The 13,353-nt window shown below is 33.6% G+C and overlaps 1 protein-coding gene across 1 annotated transcript in view; it reads left to right on the top strand.

Annotated features, from left to right (window-relative positions):
• Positions 1-13,353, top strand: part of LOC149801693 (uncharacterized) — a 102,330-nt gene that overhangs the window by 86,550 nt on the left and 2,427 nt on the right. Inside the window, 6 exon segments of the mRNA XM_089956835.1 lie at positions 1,227-1,323; positions 5,678-5,786; positions 6,413-6,510; positions 7,177-7,255; positions 9,398-9,586; positions 10,576-10,665. Of these exon segments, the coding sequence (XP_089812961.1) occupies positions 1,227-1,323; positions 5,678-5,786; positions 6,413-6,510; positions 7,177-7,255; positions 9,398-9,586; positions 10,576-10,665 (662 nt within the window).

Raw genomic sequence — 13,353 nt, 5'->3', positions numbered from 1 at the left:
CTGTAGAACAATGCTATGTTTTAACCTTGGTATATAATGCCTCGGGGATAACGGTTTGTCCTGTTGCACAATGCCAATGAATTTTATTAATCCAAACAGACTCTCTGATGTATTGTTTATTTATATTAAGCAGGGATCTGGTTTCTAATTAAAGTCATAGCTGTCACACCTGTTTGAAGTGGTTGGCGAGTGTGGCGATTTTTTTTTTTACGGGTACCCGCGTTTACGTTTCAATACCCGGGTTTTTCAATACGGTCGGGTACCCGGGTACCCGAGTACCCGTTGACAGCCCTACTAATTGTAGTAGTTACAGTAGAAATAATGAGCTTGGTTTCCAAAATTCAAGTTGATATGCTAATATAAGTAGTACAGCAGCTGAAAGCCCCAATATATGAGATATTGGTTAGAATAGATTGATGAAAAGTTGTAATAAGACCTAAGTGTTACAGCTATAGGGATTAAAAGGTATTATGTATGGAGGGCAATACACTAAAATTGATAAATAATGTAATACATGTAATGAAATGTTTGAAAATTTACAAGTAAAAAACTAAAACTGTTACTAAATTATGTGGTATGCCTTGTGTGACTCCATAGGATCACTGAAACCTAAGTCTGCAGTCAACTGTTTATAGTAGCCTCTGTAGGTATCTCATGTACACACGGGTTCCTAGCAACAATAGACAACATGTTTGCTGAAGTGTCTGTAGTAGGTCATGTTATGCATTGTTAAATAACATTGGACTCTCATTGTTATCACAGTTGGCCAGTAAATAAGTAACTTGTTGATCATAATAAACACACTAATGGAATGAATTTTATGTAACGACTGAGAACTTTATCCACATAGTAGAGTATTGATTGAAACAGTGTAAGAGATGACCTGAGTTTTGTATCAAAAATAATTTCTGATTTTTGTTTAATACTTCCAAAAAAATAATGGAATCTGTTGCCCCTAAAGTTGGATCATACTGTATTGCTTAAACACATTGCACATTTTTCTCAGTTGAAATATATTAATAAATTTGTACTAATATTGATATTTAAATTTGGGCCCAGTTTTTATAAAGTTATCTTTACAAAATAATTTAAATAAACTGATACTCATCCACTCCACTCCTTTCTTCATTATTTCTTCTTTTATACTGGTGTAAGTCTGATTAAAATTGGAAATTTAGACTTCATATGACTTGTCCTGTATTCCATGTTCTTTATTCTGTCTATAGCAACCATTCTAACTGTATGGAGACCCAACTCAGAGATAATGGCTATGGAGGAGGGACAGAGATACAGGATTTACAGCTTGACAGCAAGCTCACCACGGTTTGTTATACAGCTGAAAATGCATCTAATCCATTTAGTTTTAAATCATTTGAATATCATGAGACATTGTAAAGTCCAGATAGATTGCCATAAAGATACATTTAACTAAAAACTTTTATTAAGAGTGAATCCAGTTCTGTCTGTATGTTATTTGTTTTTGTCAAGCTCATGTTAGTGTGAAGCAAGACATAACATTCACTTTTTAGTTGGCGACTTCACCACTATTGTCATCAGTTTGTTAAAGGTTAGGGTAAAGTTTTTGATTTGCTTATATTTCCTAATTCCCATGATAGATTCTCTTCATACTTCACTTGAATCATTGTAAAACTAAGGGAATTTATTCTATGGCATGCTTACTTGCCTCTTGAAACAGAATGCTTTTTGCCCATGCGAGGAGTCAAAGTTACAATTACCAGAAAATTGCATAAAGGTTTTTGTTTAAGGTTTTTTCATTTGGTTATTTTTTCTAAACACCTTCAGAGATCTTTTCATACTTGGCATACCTGCTAAGTCATGGAGGAGTTTGGGACTCCAAAAACAAATGAAAATCACAGTAACCCCTCTAAGAGGATTTCCAGTAAATATATTATTTATAAAGGGAAAGAGAGCCTTTTTTGACACTGCATTATATATCTTTAACCCATAGCATGTATAAAAAGCAGACAGTTGTGATTTGCATAACTCCAGTCTTAATGCTCATGGAATATCATCACCTTGGTTATTTTATACATTCAGTTGGTTGTCATTAGTGTGATAAAAAGATCAAGATGGTAAGAGATAAACAACCATCACTCAACACATTACTTATAACTGATTGACAATGTCATGGGTGATTTGTGTTGCTAGTCCTTTGAGCATTGCAGTGGGAGAGCCAGTTAGGATAAATTGCATTAGCACAAGAAATGGAGCAGCCCATTTCAATAGAAGTTCCAAGTTGAAGAAAATAGCTATTGCAACACTTTGTTGCCATGAATGAGAATGGTGAAGTCATTTTTGTTGAAGCTATTGGTCAGTTCGTGGTCAGCTACAAAGTATAAAGATGTCTGTGTTTGCTTTATACATATAATCATGGGAAGGAAAAGCATGATTATTTTGATAGTTGGATCAATAAAGTTGGGAGCACTACAGAAGTGGGATTTAAAATAAAGCAACTGCTGTTATCTACCATCATGAATGCCAAGATTTGATATGATTATTAGTGTGGCCGTTACACATTTGATGCTCCATCACACCAATACAGATGCAGAGAGAACATTTTCAGTGCCCTGGAAAATTAAACAGGATCTCCAAAGAATTTTGAAAAGGAGTACAATCCTTTGTCAAATGAGTACTAAGTTTAACATTATTGAAACTTGTGTCAACTTCAAACCTGCTAATGAACCATTGAGAGTAGCAAAGTCTGCATCTACAAGTTAATTCTGTACTCCACTGCCCAACAAATGCTGACAGAAGTTTTCAGAGATAGTACATTAGTAATCTACTATATCTACATTAATTCATGACTAAATTATCAGAATTGCCAACCTTCTAGTGTCGGGCGATATTTAGACTCCAAAAAGTGTTTTGTTGTCCCAAGAGTTGCTCAGAGCAATTGACCCATTCAAGGGATGTCCTACAATTGAGAATATGCAGTCTACTTATAATATGTGAACAGAAAATGACTGGAAATTCAGATTTGAATAAAATAGAATGACATGTTTGCTTAAGGATGAGCAGAAATTTCACTATTACTTGCATTGAAATTGGCATCAAATGTTTACTAATAGAATAATTTTTGTTTCACAAATTGAGTTTTGATGTTGACAATTGTTTTTTCAAGAATTATATGTCTTTAGATTGTGAGAACAAGGAAATCTTGTTTTTGTTGTTAATCAACGATAACACTACATTGTGCATGCAAAAAGCTGTGATGCACACTGTTTTCAGAGGTATATGTGATTTGTGTCAATTGGCATAATGTTTAAAATGATCTTTCAAAGGTTGCTTAACTTGAAAATAAAGGTAATTTACACAGGATTGTGGCCTACTTCTTTAAAAAAAAGTATTTTATTGACAATTCTTCTCAATGCGATTTAATAAATTTTAATTAAACCATTTAACAGCCCCCCCCCCCCCCTTGTCATTGGTAACTTGCACCCTTGCTTATACTGTGGTCTGTGTATTTGGAACCTGTTATGCTTGCGTTATCTAGGGAGATGTGTATTATGAGTTTTCTGAGATATGATTATGTCTAATAATTGCCTGTGTAAGGAGTTTGCTTTTTGGTACATTTCTTATGAGACAGAAAGGAAAATTAGTGCTTTTTATACATTAATCCATAGGTGTGAGAAAATTTTGGAAAAGGTTATAGCTGTTTAGTGTTTCCATATTCAAATAAGTTAACTTAATGCATACATGTATTTTCCCACCACTCTTATATAAGTATTCTGTTTGTACTTGCACTTTGGTAATGAAGCATTCCTAGAGAAAAGACTAGTTTCTTCAATTTAAGAACTTAATGCTTGAATTCATTATATTTCTTCAGCCATGTACAGAACTAGTCTAATGTTAACAAGTTGACATAATTATCAAGCAAACCGTGCTCTTCCGATGTTGCTTATGAATGTTCACTAGCTGTGAAAAATGTTAGAAGAGGGATTTTTTAAATCTTGAATGCAGTTTATTGTATATTGTAAGACCAAGAACTGGTAGGTTACACTTTTTACACTCAGATTATGTTTTCTGAAAACTAAGATTACCCTTGTGCCTTGTGGTTGGCAGGTATACTCATAAAACCATAAACTCACTTTTTTAATTCTCACATACTTCCTACCACCATCTCAGAGGTTGGCAGGTATGACTTTGGAAGAATCATAATCATGATGAACCTAAGGCAGTTCATTATGTGACATGTTTGTTCGACACTTTTGATACGATAGATGTTAAGATGTAATTACCATAATAATACAAAGGAGATCTACTTTTATTTGAATGTAGACATACAACAAACACTTGTGCAAATCAGAGAGCAAAACAGTTGGCCTTTAATTAGGTTCTCAGAAGTGCTTGCAGACATTGCCATAATGATAGACTGACACTTAGATTAATTGCAAAATATTCATGAACATTTCCTTTTCAGTGAAAAATCAGTTACAAAAAAATTAATAATGTCACTTATTGAAAAAGTTCATTTGAATGTCAGTGCAAACCTTTCACAGATAAGTGAAATTTTGTGTAAAAAGTGCAATCTTCCTGAAAGTTATGATTTTTTTTTCATGAAAATTAAAAGAAACATTCCTGAAAATATGATTTTTTTTTTCATGAAGAAAGAGTATTCATCAGAATGAGCTTCTTAATGAAAAATCATTTTATGCTATGTCATTGACCCTAATTTTCTGTCTTTGTCACAAGAAAGTTGCCTATATAATGCCTGTGGGGCTGATAAAAAAGGACCACAGAGATATTTTGTTACAACTAAATTTAGATTGAATCAAGTGCACCCCAAGCTGGCTTATTTAATAGGGTGCACTCACTGCCTAGGAAGTATAAGATGACCAATTTCATTATCCTACAGAAATATCTTAAAGATTGTGATTAGGCACCAATCAAGAGCACATGTTTGATGATCATGGATAGAAAATGTAAAGAAGAAAAGATGAAATCTTTAGCAAACACTGCTGCATTTATTTCCAGAGTAGCCTTTCAAGCTTGTGCAGATGATAAGTTATCAAATATGGCTGCCATGGCCAAAAACAGAAAAACCTTGAAATATTTTCTATTAAAAACAGCTCAACTTAATTTGCCCAAATTTGATAGAAAGCATCCAAGCATAAAAGGACTTTCAGGCAATGATCTGCTAATAAATATGGCCATTATTACTAAAAATAATAAACATAATTTGATCCCATTTTATTGAATGTTATGGCATGCAGAGCTTTAAAGTTCTGTAAAACTTAACTGCTATCAGATATGGCTATTTTTCCTTGTATGGAACACATTTGAACAACTTTATCTCAAAAAACTTCTTGACGGAAAACATTTGGACATAAACACATTTCAACGTGGGACAAGTAATGTTGATATGCCATGAAATATAAACTAGGTTATAACAAAAATTAGAGAAACATGCAACAGCATTAAATAAATTTCTAATGAAAGCATCCAGCTGCTTATGCATTGGCTTTTAGGCAGACATCAACAATGTGAGTTGGGGTGTCACTAAGGTATAACATGAAAAATGGTGAAATTTAGATCATTGTTATCAGATATGAATTAAAAAAACCAGCAAAACAATTAGAAAGTATTCTCCAATTAATTTTAATAGTCTTTCTGCATAATACTGGAATCTGGCATTATAAACTCATCTTTGATTTAGGTCAAAATATACTGGTCATGATGTCCAGCTGACGGCAATAAAGAACACCAGATATCAGCGAAAAAAGATCGATGAAAACTTCCTTGATCTTGTGTATGAACCAAGGGAGGTAAGAAATGTTTAACTACATGTAAAGGTGGTCAAGGCAGATTGATAGGATACCTTCATAATTAGGAATGTACTTATATTACAGCATTTGCTTAATATTTTTTGTTGTTTTGCATCTTTTTATAAATTATTGGAATTCATACATGCCTACAATCTTAAGACTGACTGCACCTTGTAATGAATCTTCTGAACAGCTTTTAACAAAAGTTACGTTGTGCAATGTTAATAATATATAACATACCTTAGTTATGTAGGGTTATTCTGTACCAGTTAATAATTTAATTAAGTACAAAAGGACCCAGCCTGCTCAGGTGACATGCAGATTTAAACAAGATTATGAATGCTGTTGTATATACATGTTTATATCTAGTTGAGATATTGAAACCTGCTGATTTCCATTAATGTAAAATTGGGGCTTTGAAATCCAAAATCAGTCTATATATACCTGGAAAGGAAATTTATGAAAAAAGGCCCCAAAAGTCTAGATTGTTTTGGTCATTTCTATATATTGTGTACGAAATTGTGAGTAGTAAAATAAAATACTGCCCAGCAAGTTTCAGTCTGTTCCATATTGTCAGATTAGGGATTGTTTCTGTTCTGACTGTATGGTCATTATTTCCACTGCAGGTGTCGACAGTGGAGGACTTGAGAAGAAAACCAGCATATGAAGAAGTAGATTTTGTTGGAATCGTCATCAAGGTGGTCGTGGCAGCACAATCAGAAAGGTAAAAATGCATTGACTGTCTTGATTCAAGTTATATGTCAAGGGTCCTGGGTGGCCAAGTGGTCTAAGACGCTTGCTTTTATAGATCACTGACATCTCACTTTCTGTCCACATGGGTTTGAGTTTGGTATCTGAAAAATTGCTACAGTATCTTCCTATTGCTTGGTGGTTTTCCAGGGTTTTCTCCACTAAATATACCGGCCATCAAGTATAACCTATCATGTGCTTAAAAAATGGCATTAAACCCACAATAAAATAAAGCTACATGTCCCACTTGCAATTACAGTTAGGTGTGACTACTTTCATGGTTTTTATGGTACCAATGGAAGACAGAATTTTCCACATTTGTTACAGAGTATTTAAAATTACACTTTAACCATTGTATAAAGAAACCAGATAAATTTCTTTTTCAAACAGAATACATTAAAGACTGAAAAAAATACACAAGTTACAGAATTAATATATCATTACTGTGCACAAATTTCTATATACTGCAGGTGAATATGTATAATATAAAAGCTGTTCTGTGGGATGTCTTATGCAAAAGTTATCAATTTACAAAATTCCAGTGCAACTGAAAGGTGAACCAGAAGATGGCAGATGCCTTTTATGCAGTGGAGGTAGATCAAAAGATAACCAGTCTGTATTTTTCTTTCTCTGTTTTCAGTGGGCGGACTCCAGACATAGTGTACTGTGCAGATTACCAGGGCAATGTACTGGGTATTAAATTCTGGACTGGTATAAAGGTTATCATAATTTACTGTCTTGCTTTTGTTAGCCAATAACAGTATGTTATATATCAGTTTTCAGTGGCATTAGCTGCATCATCAGCAACATTAAAATTCTATTTTAGTTTTTGCACACAAAAAAACTCAACTAAAAGGACATTTACTTTGTAAAATCATGTACACTACATTATTACATCATCAGTATAACAGCACCCGTGTATCATAATGATGTAAATACTGTTTGAGATTGGAGATAAAGTGATCTGGATAAAAGTAACTCATCCACACCAAAAGTAGGTAACTATGACCTAGTTTGCAAGCTTGAGTGACATTCATATTTTCAGCTGTTCATTCATTACACCCTCAATATATTGGACCCCATTTTACCTACACACATAAAAATTGGTGTGTAGATACATATGGAAAATAGAATCTCAGTCATGCAAAATTTAGACCAATGTGACCTAATTTGCATACTTGAATGACTTTTGCATTTTCAGCTCTTCATTCACTACACCCTCAATAACTTCGATCCTATTTCATCTACACATGAAAGTTGTTATGTGGAGACATCTTGGTGTATGTTTACTCAGCCATACCAAAACTAGGTCAGTTTTACAAATGGGTGACTTTTGTATTTTCGACTGTTTGTTTATTACACCCACCATATCTTGGCCCATTTTTACCTACACATGAAAATTTGTGTGGTACATCAAAACATCTCGATGCAAGTAACTTGGTCATATTAAACTAGTCCATTCATGAAGTGAAAGAAGCAAATATTCCTTTCATTAAGTGTTGGGTATTGAATGAAAAACATACACTACTTCCTTGGTTGTTGTATTTGATGTATTTCCACCCACCAGTGTTACATGTATTGAAGCGTCGACTTTTTGTCTTTTCCGAGGGAACTACCATGTTAATAATCTCTCAATGGCTTTTACTATATAATTAGTGATTGTAGAGTACAAAAACTAACATTTCATCACTGTGTAAAAAGAAAATGAAGTCTAATCCAACTATTATGATTCACAGTTTCCTATAAATGTCACTGTCTAGTGCCATTTGGAACAAGCCCATGAATTTATCCTCATGGCAAGCATTACAGTTTCTTTTCCCCATAATTATGAACTATCAAGGTATATATTCATGAAAGTATGATATCCAAGTAACAAGGTTACTGAGAGACCACTGATAATTCAGTAAGTTGGGGTCTTTTTTCTGAGGAGTGAAATGAAACTTTGATCATACTAATTATGCAATCTCTCTAGAGTGTGGCCACAACTGAGTTGCACAAAATAAGCACTCACAGTTAACTGAATATGGGACTTTACTGGAGCACTGAATGTATGATGAAGTGCATATTCTGTTATCTTTGGCATTGTTGTTCATTTACTATATTACGCATATTTGATCCACATGCCAGGCTTCACTTTTAGACATAGACACTGTCACATCACAGTTTGCACAAAATGGCAGCCATATTAAATGACAAGTGACAAAGGATTTTACATTATTTTAGATTTTTATAGGTAAGTTTATAATCATTAAATATTTCTTATAAAGTAAGTACAAGTATTTTTTTCCAGACATTTAGGTACCTAGTCACATTCGTGGAAATCAACTTTCTCTTTTAAATTACCAGCAGATGGACTGAGACTTTTCCTTGAAAACCGTATGCCAGATCTCCTTAGATTGTGTCTGGAAACAGAAGATCAGGAAAACATTTTGTTGTAAAACATTGTCCAAAAATTACAGGGCATTAGAAAATTATTTTGGGAAGTTACATTATTGGTGTCAGAAAATAAACAAGGTTCAAAGACGTAGAGAAATAAGGAATTACACTTACATGCTCAGAATGTCATGTCGGAGTTGCCATTTGTCAGTCACTAATGGTATGTTATTGCCAACATCCATTGTTCTATAGTCATTCAAACTCGTACAGTCTAGGTATGCAGAGTTTAAGATAATTGCAAACTGGAATTACTAGTGTCAGCAGTTCATAAACCAAATTGGCATGGTTATCTATTAGTTTTTGTTAGAAAATCATTTTTTAATGAAATTTAACAAAAAAAGCAACAACAGAAAACACTGATCACACATGTCGCAAAAAGAAACAAACATCACTCTGATCATGTACAAATTTATGTTCTATTTCAGGGTCATGGTGTGGAGGATCTTCTGGTTGAGGGACGGTTAGTCTGTATCAGTAATCTGATGGATAAGAGTAACTTTAGGTCTCATGTCCTCTTACTGTTGGAGGCCAGCACCGAGTTCACCAGTTTTACCAACCAGCCACAGAACTCCACACAGAGAATGATGTTAGAAAAAATGCAGAATACATGCAAGGTCTGCATAATGTTTGCCTATAATGCCATATTCTTCTGTTATGGTCAGTATACCTATTTAAGGTGACAGCTTTGCTCTAGCATTGACAGTTGCCAGACCTTATATTTATAAAATATTAGACAAATGTAGAGTGAAAAGTGAATGAAGATCCACTGAAAATTAATTAAAATGAATAAAAAAATTAAAAAATTCCAACCGAAAATGAATGTAAAGGTACCAAACAGAAAATCAAAGGAACACTCAAAAAAAATATTTGTTCATTAATACATCGTGTATTTTTTGTGAGATATAGGCAAATTTGTAAACTGTTACTGTAATTTAGTTATGATATAAGATTCTTACAGAGTATTCAGTTTTTTTAAGTTGGACAGGGCAGGGAAATTGCAAATGTTACATATTAGAATGACAGTCTCCCAAGTACCTCTTTATGATCAGAATTGCATTTTTCTACAATCTCAGTATGAACATGAACTTACATTGATAAAACAAATTTTTGTACACATTTGACATTTTCATAGAAAAATTAATACCATAAAACAGGCATATTGCTCATTTCAGTGGAATAAATTTATATAGTGTTCTTTTCTACTGAATTAAATTACTCCTGATAAGATTTCACATAAGAACATCATCATAATAAAGCAGTAGGCAAGGATTTACCCGACTGAATACTGTCTGCTCTTTGTGTTTGTTGATGATTTGTAATGTTTGAGACCCTATTTGAGGAATGAAGATTTATTCAAGAAATATTACAGAGTACGAATGCTTCTTCTCAAAGCAATTCTTGCAAATCGTGAGTTATGCATTGAATTAATCTTACAAAGAAGAATCTGGTCATATGTCACAGACTGTGGTGAGTTACCATGCTAAAGAAAACAAATTGACAGTTAAAAATGAAGGAGACCTATAGGAGGAACAAACAAACACACATAGATAAATTGTAAGAGAGATGAAAACATTCCATTAATGTTTTTATTTTGGTTTAATAGGAGAAGAAAAACTTCCTGGCTTCAACTCAGGGAAAGTTGACGGACTTGATTACAAGGAAGCAGAACCCCCAAAGCAGGATAACTCCACAGGTACTTCATGTTTTATTTCACTACCATATCTATAGATAGGCATATAGTGTTACCCCATGTCCAACAGTTCCATTCCTTTTCATCCCAGATTTTAGTTCCACTCAACATGTTTTTTTTAAGGCTTTCATGGATTAAAAGCAAACTTGGTATGCAGCTTTACATTTCATTAGGAATGCCTGTCTCAAAGGTTTTTCCAAACAAAATTTTAAGAACTTGTGGTCTCCTTTTGAGAATTACCATAATAACATTGTATTTGAGTTGTATCATATTGGTTGGGGCATCTGCATAGTAATGACACATTTCAAAGCTCACAACTTAAACCATGGCAGAAAAGTACAGATCTATGCCTTGATATAATTTGATCACTATTGATGGCAGATTGGAACTTAAATTTTGTCTTGATTTCACTAATTTTACTATTTTCTATGGAAGGGCATATAGTGTAACTCATTACCATCCATCCCCTCATGTACCATACTATCCTATAATGCCTGTTACAAACATAATTTCTACTCAGTAATTTTTGGAGGACTCGGATTGAATCAAATTTGGTACACCACTATTATAACTCTTTGGTCTTAAAATAAGTAATACAAAAGAATGAGAAGGAACAAGCTTTGTAAAATTCAACAAATAATTTTATTTCTCTAAAATACAAAGTGAAAATGTAAAACAAATTAACTTATGACATTGCAAATTAAATCCCAAATAATCTTTCACTAACTAACAAACTAAATGTACATAACACCACTCCCTTGATAATTTGTGAACCAGCTTATAACAATGTGTCAGGTGTGTATCCCTTCTTTTTAACTATAAAATACCCAAAAGTTTAACTCTTACTTGTTGAACATGAAGAAAATTACAATCAAAATTGGTAACTGAAATCTTGATATATCGTTTGTTTTATTGTTTACTATGGTAGATAGTACCTGGAAATTTAAACCAACATTATGAAATTCTCAACTTTTAATAAGAGTTCATGTATTTTGTTAAATTTTCTTTCCAAACAACATTCTCAGTGCACCATAAAAAATACTATTCAACAAAATTTAAATCAATGAAAATGTCACTAATGCCTATTGGAGGCAGCCCTTAAATAAATAAATACCAATTAAATAAGTTGCCCTTTAATAAATAAATATCAATGAAATAAGTTTTTTCAAGTGAAATTTGTGTTTTAGATTCATCTTTGAGTTTGGTTTAAGTGTAATCGTAAATGCATTTTACCCTGTTGCATTCAAATGTGAAATATGTCAAGCTACCACAATAGCTATGTCAGCAAGCATTTCTGTGAGAACTTAATTCAGCGTTGAACGTGTTTGCATATCTAACTTGCAGTATTTATTGTGCTGTTGCACTGAATTAAAAGCAGACGTGCCTAGTATTATCATGCTCATTACATAATTTGTAGCAAATAAAGGGGAAGGAATAAAAGAAAAGTTAAAAGGTATGTGGATCATATCTGCGTAAGAGCGAGAGGTGGTGTCAGATCACCTTGCTTTTGATCGTGATCATATGAAGATGTACAAAGATCTGAGCACTTCTCCCCATAGCTCTTTACCCTCCACTGGCTACCCATTCACTTAAAACACAAAGTCTGTTATCCGTGCTACATTTCGTCGACTTCTACAAGTCCAAAATACCTATCTGACCTTACCCATGTGAACAACACACAGTTCTGGATACTTAAACTCCTCTTCTGACACTCATATTCTTATTATTGCAACTTTGAAAACCAAGTCCTAAGGACAATGTTCTTTTGCATACTAAGGCTCATCTACCTAGAATGAATTGCCTATCAAACTTAAGACACAGTGACTTCATTCAAGAGTGCTCTAAAAACTTGCCTTTTGAAACTGCAAGAAAACAAGTCTCAACAATGTTTCCTTACCCTTAGTTATTTTCAGCACGCTTTTGTTTGTAATTTCAGTGTTGTCTTTGTAATCTTCTGTGTGTGTGTGTGTGTGTGTGTGTGTGTATATATATATATATATATATATATATCCGGACAGCTTCGGTGGCCTAGTGGTTAGAGCATCCACCCCGGATGAGGGAGGTTGTGGGTTTGAACCCCAGCTGAGTCATACCAAAGACTTTTAAAAATGGTACTAACAGCTGCCTCACTAGGTGCTCAGCATTAAGAGGTTAGTGTTAGGACTGGTCTGCCTGGTGTCAGGATAATGTGACAGGATGGGACATGATGCTACATGTCTGCAGCATGATGCCCCAGAGCTAGACATCACTTTAAACTGCCACACTGCAGACATTGTAGCAATATGACTGGAAAATTGTTACAGCTACGTTGAAAAATAAAATCTGAATCTAAATTAAAATCAAATTTGGTTCGCGCCTGTAAAGAGTTGTGGCCCTTGTTTGACAAAGCACTTTGCCCATTTATTTCATATCCAGTGAAAAACTTTTATAGGGGAAAATAAATGAGGATAAAATTTGATCCTGAGCTTTAATAAAAGGTAAAGTTTGGTTTCATCATTTTAAGCACAATTTTACAAACTTTTGGCCCATTTTGACTGACCTTTGCTCTTCAGTTTCTGTTAGGTAATGTATTAAGAACTTCAGGACTTTCAACCAAATTTAACATTGTGCTTTATATTAGGTAGTAAATCTAAGTCAGGTTTGATTTTTGATTGGTATTTTTGCAAAATATTGTGGTGTTATGGCCCCTTT

Source organism: Sinohyriopsis cumingii, chromosome 4 (genome assembly GCF_028554795.1).
Source record: "Sinohyriopsis cumingii isolate HCF-2022 chromosome 4, ASM2855479v2, whole genome shotgun sequence".
NCBI lineage: Eukaryota > Metazoa > Mollusca > Bivalvia > Unionida > Unionidae > Sinohyriopsis > Sinohyriopsis cumingii.
Note: the sequence above shows the minus strand (reverse complement) of the source record. Positions and strands in the feature narration are given on the sequence as shown.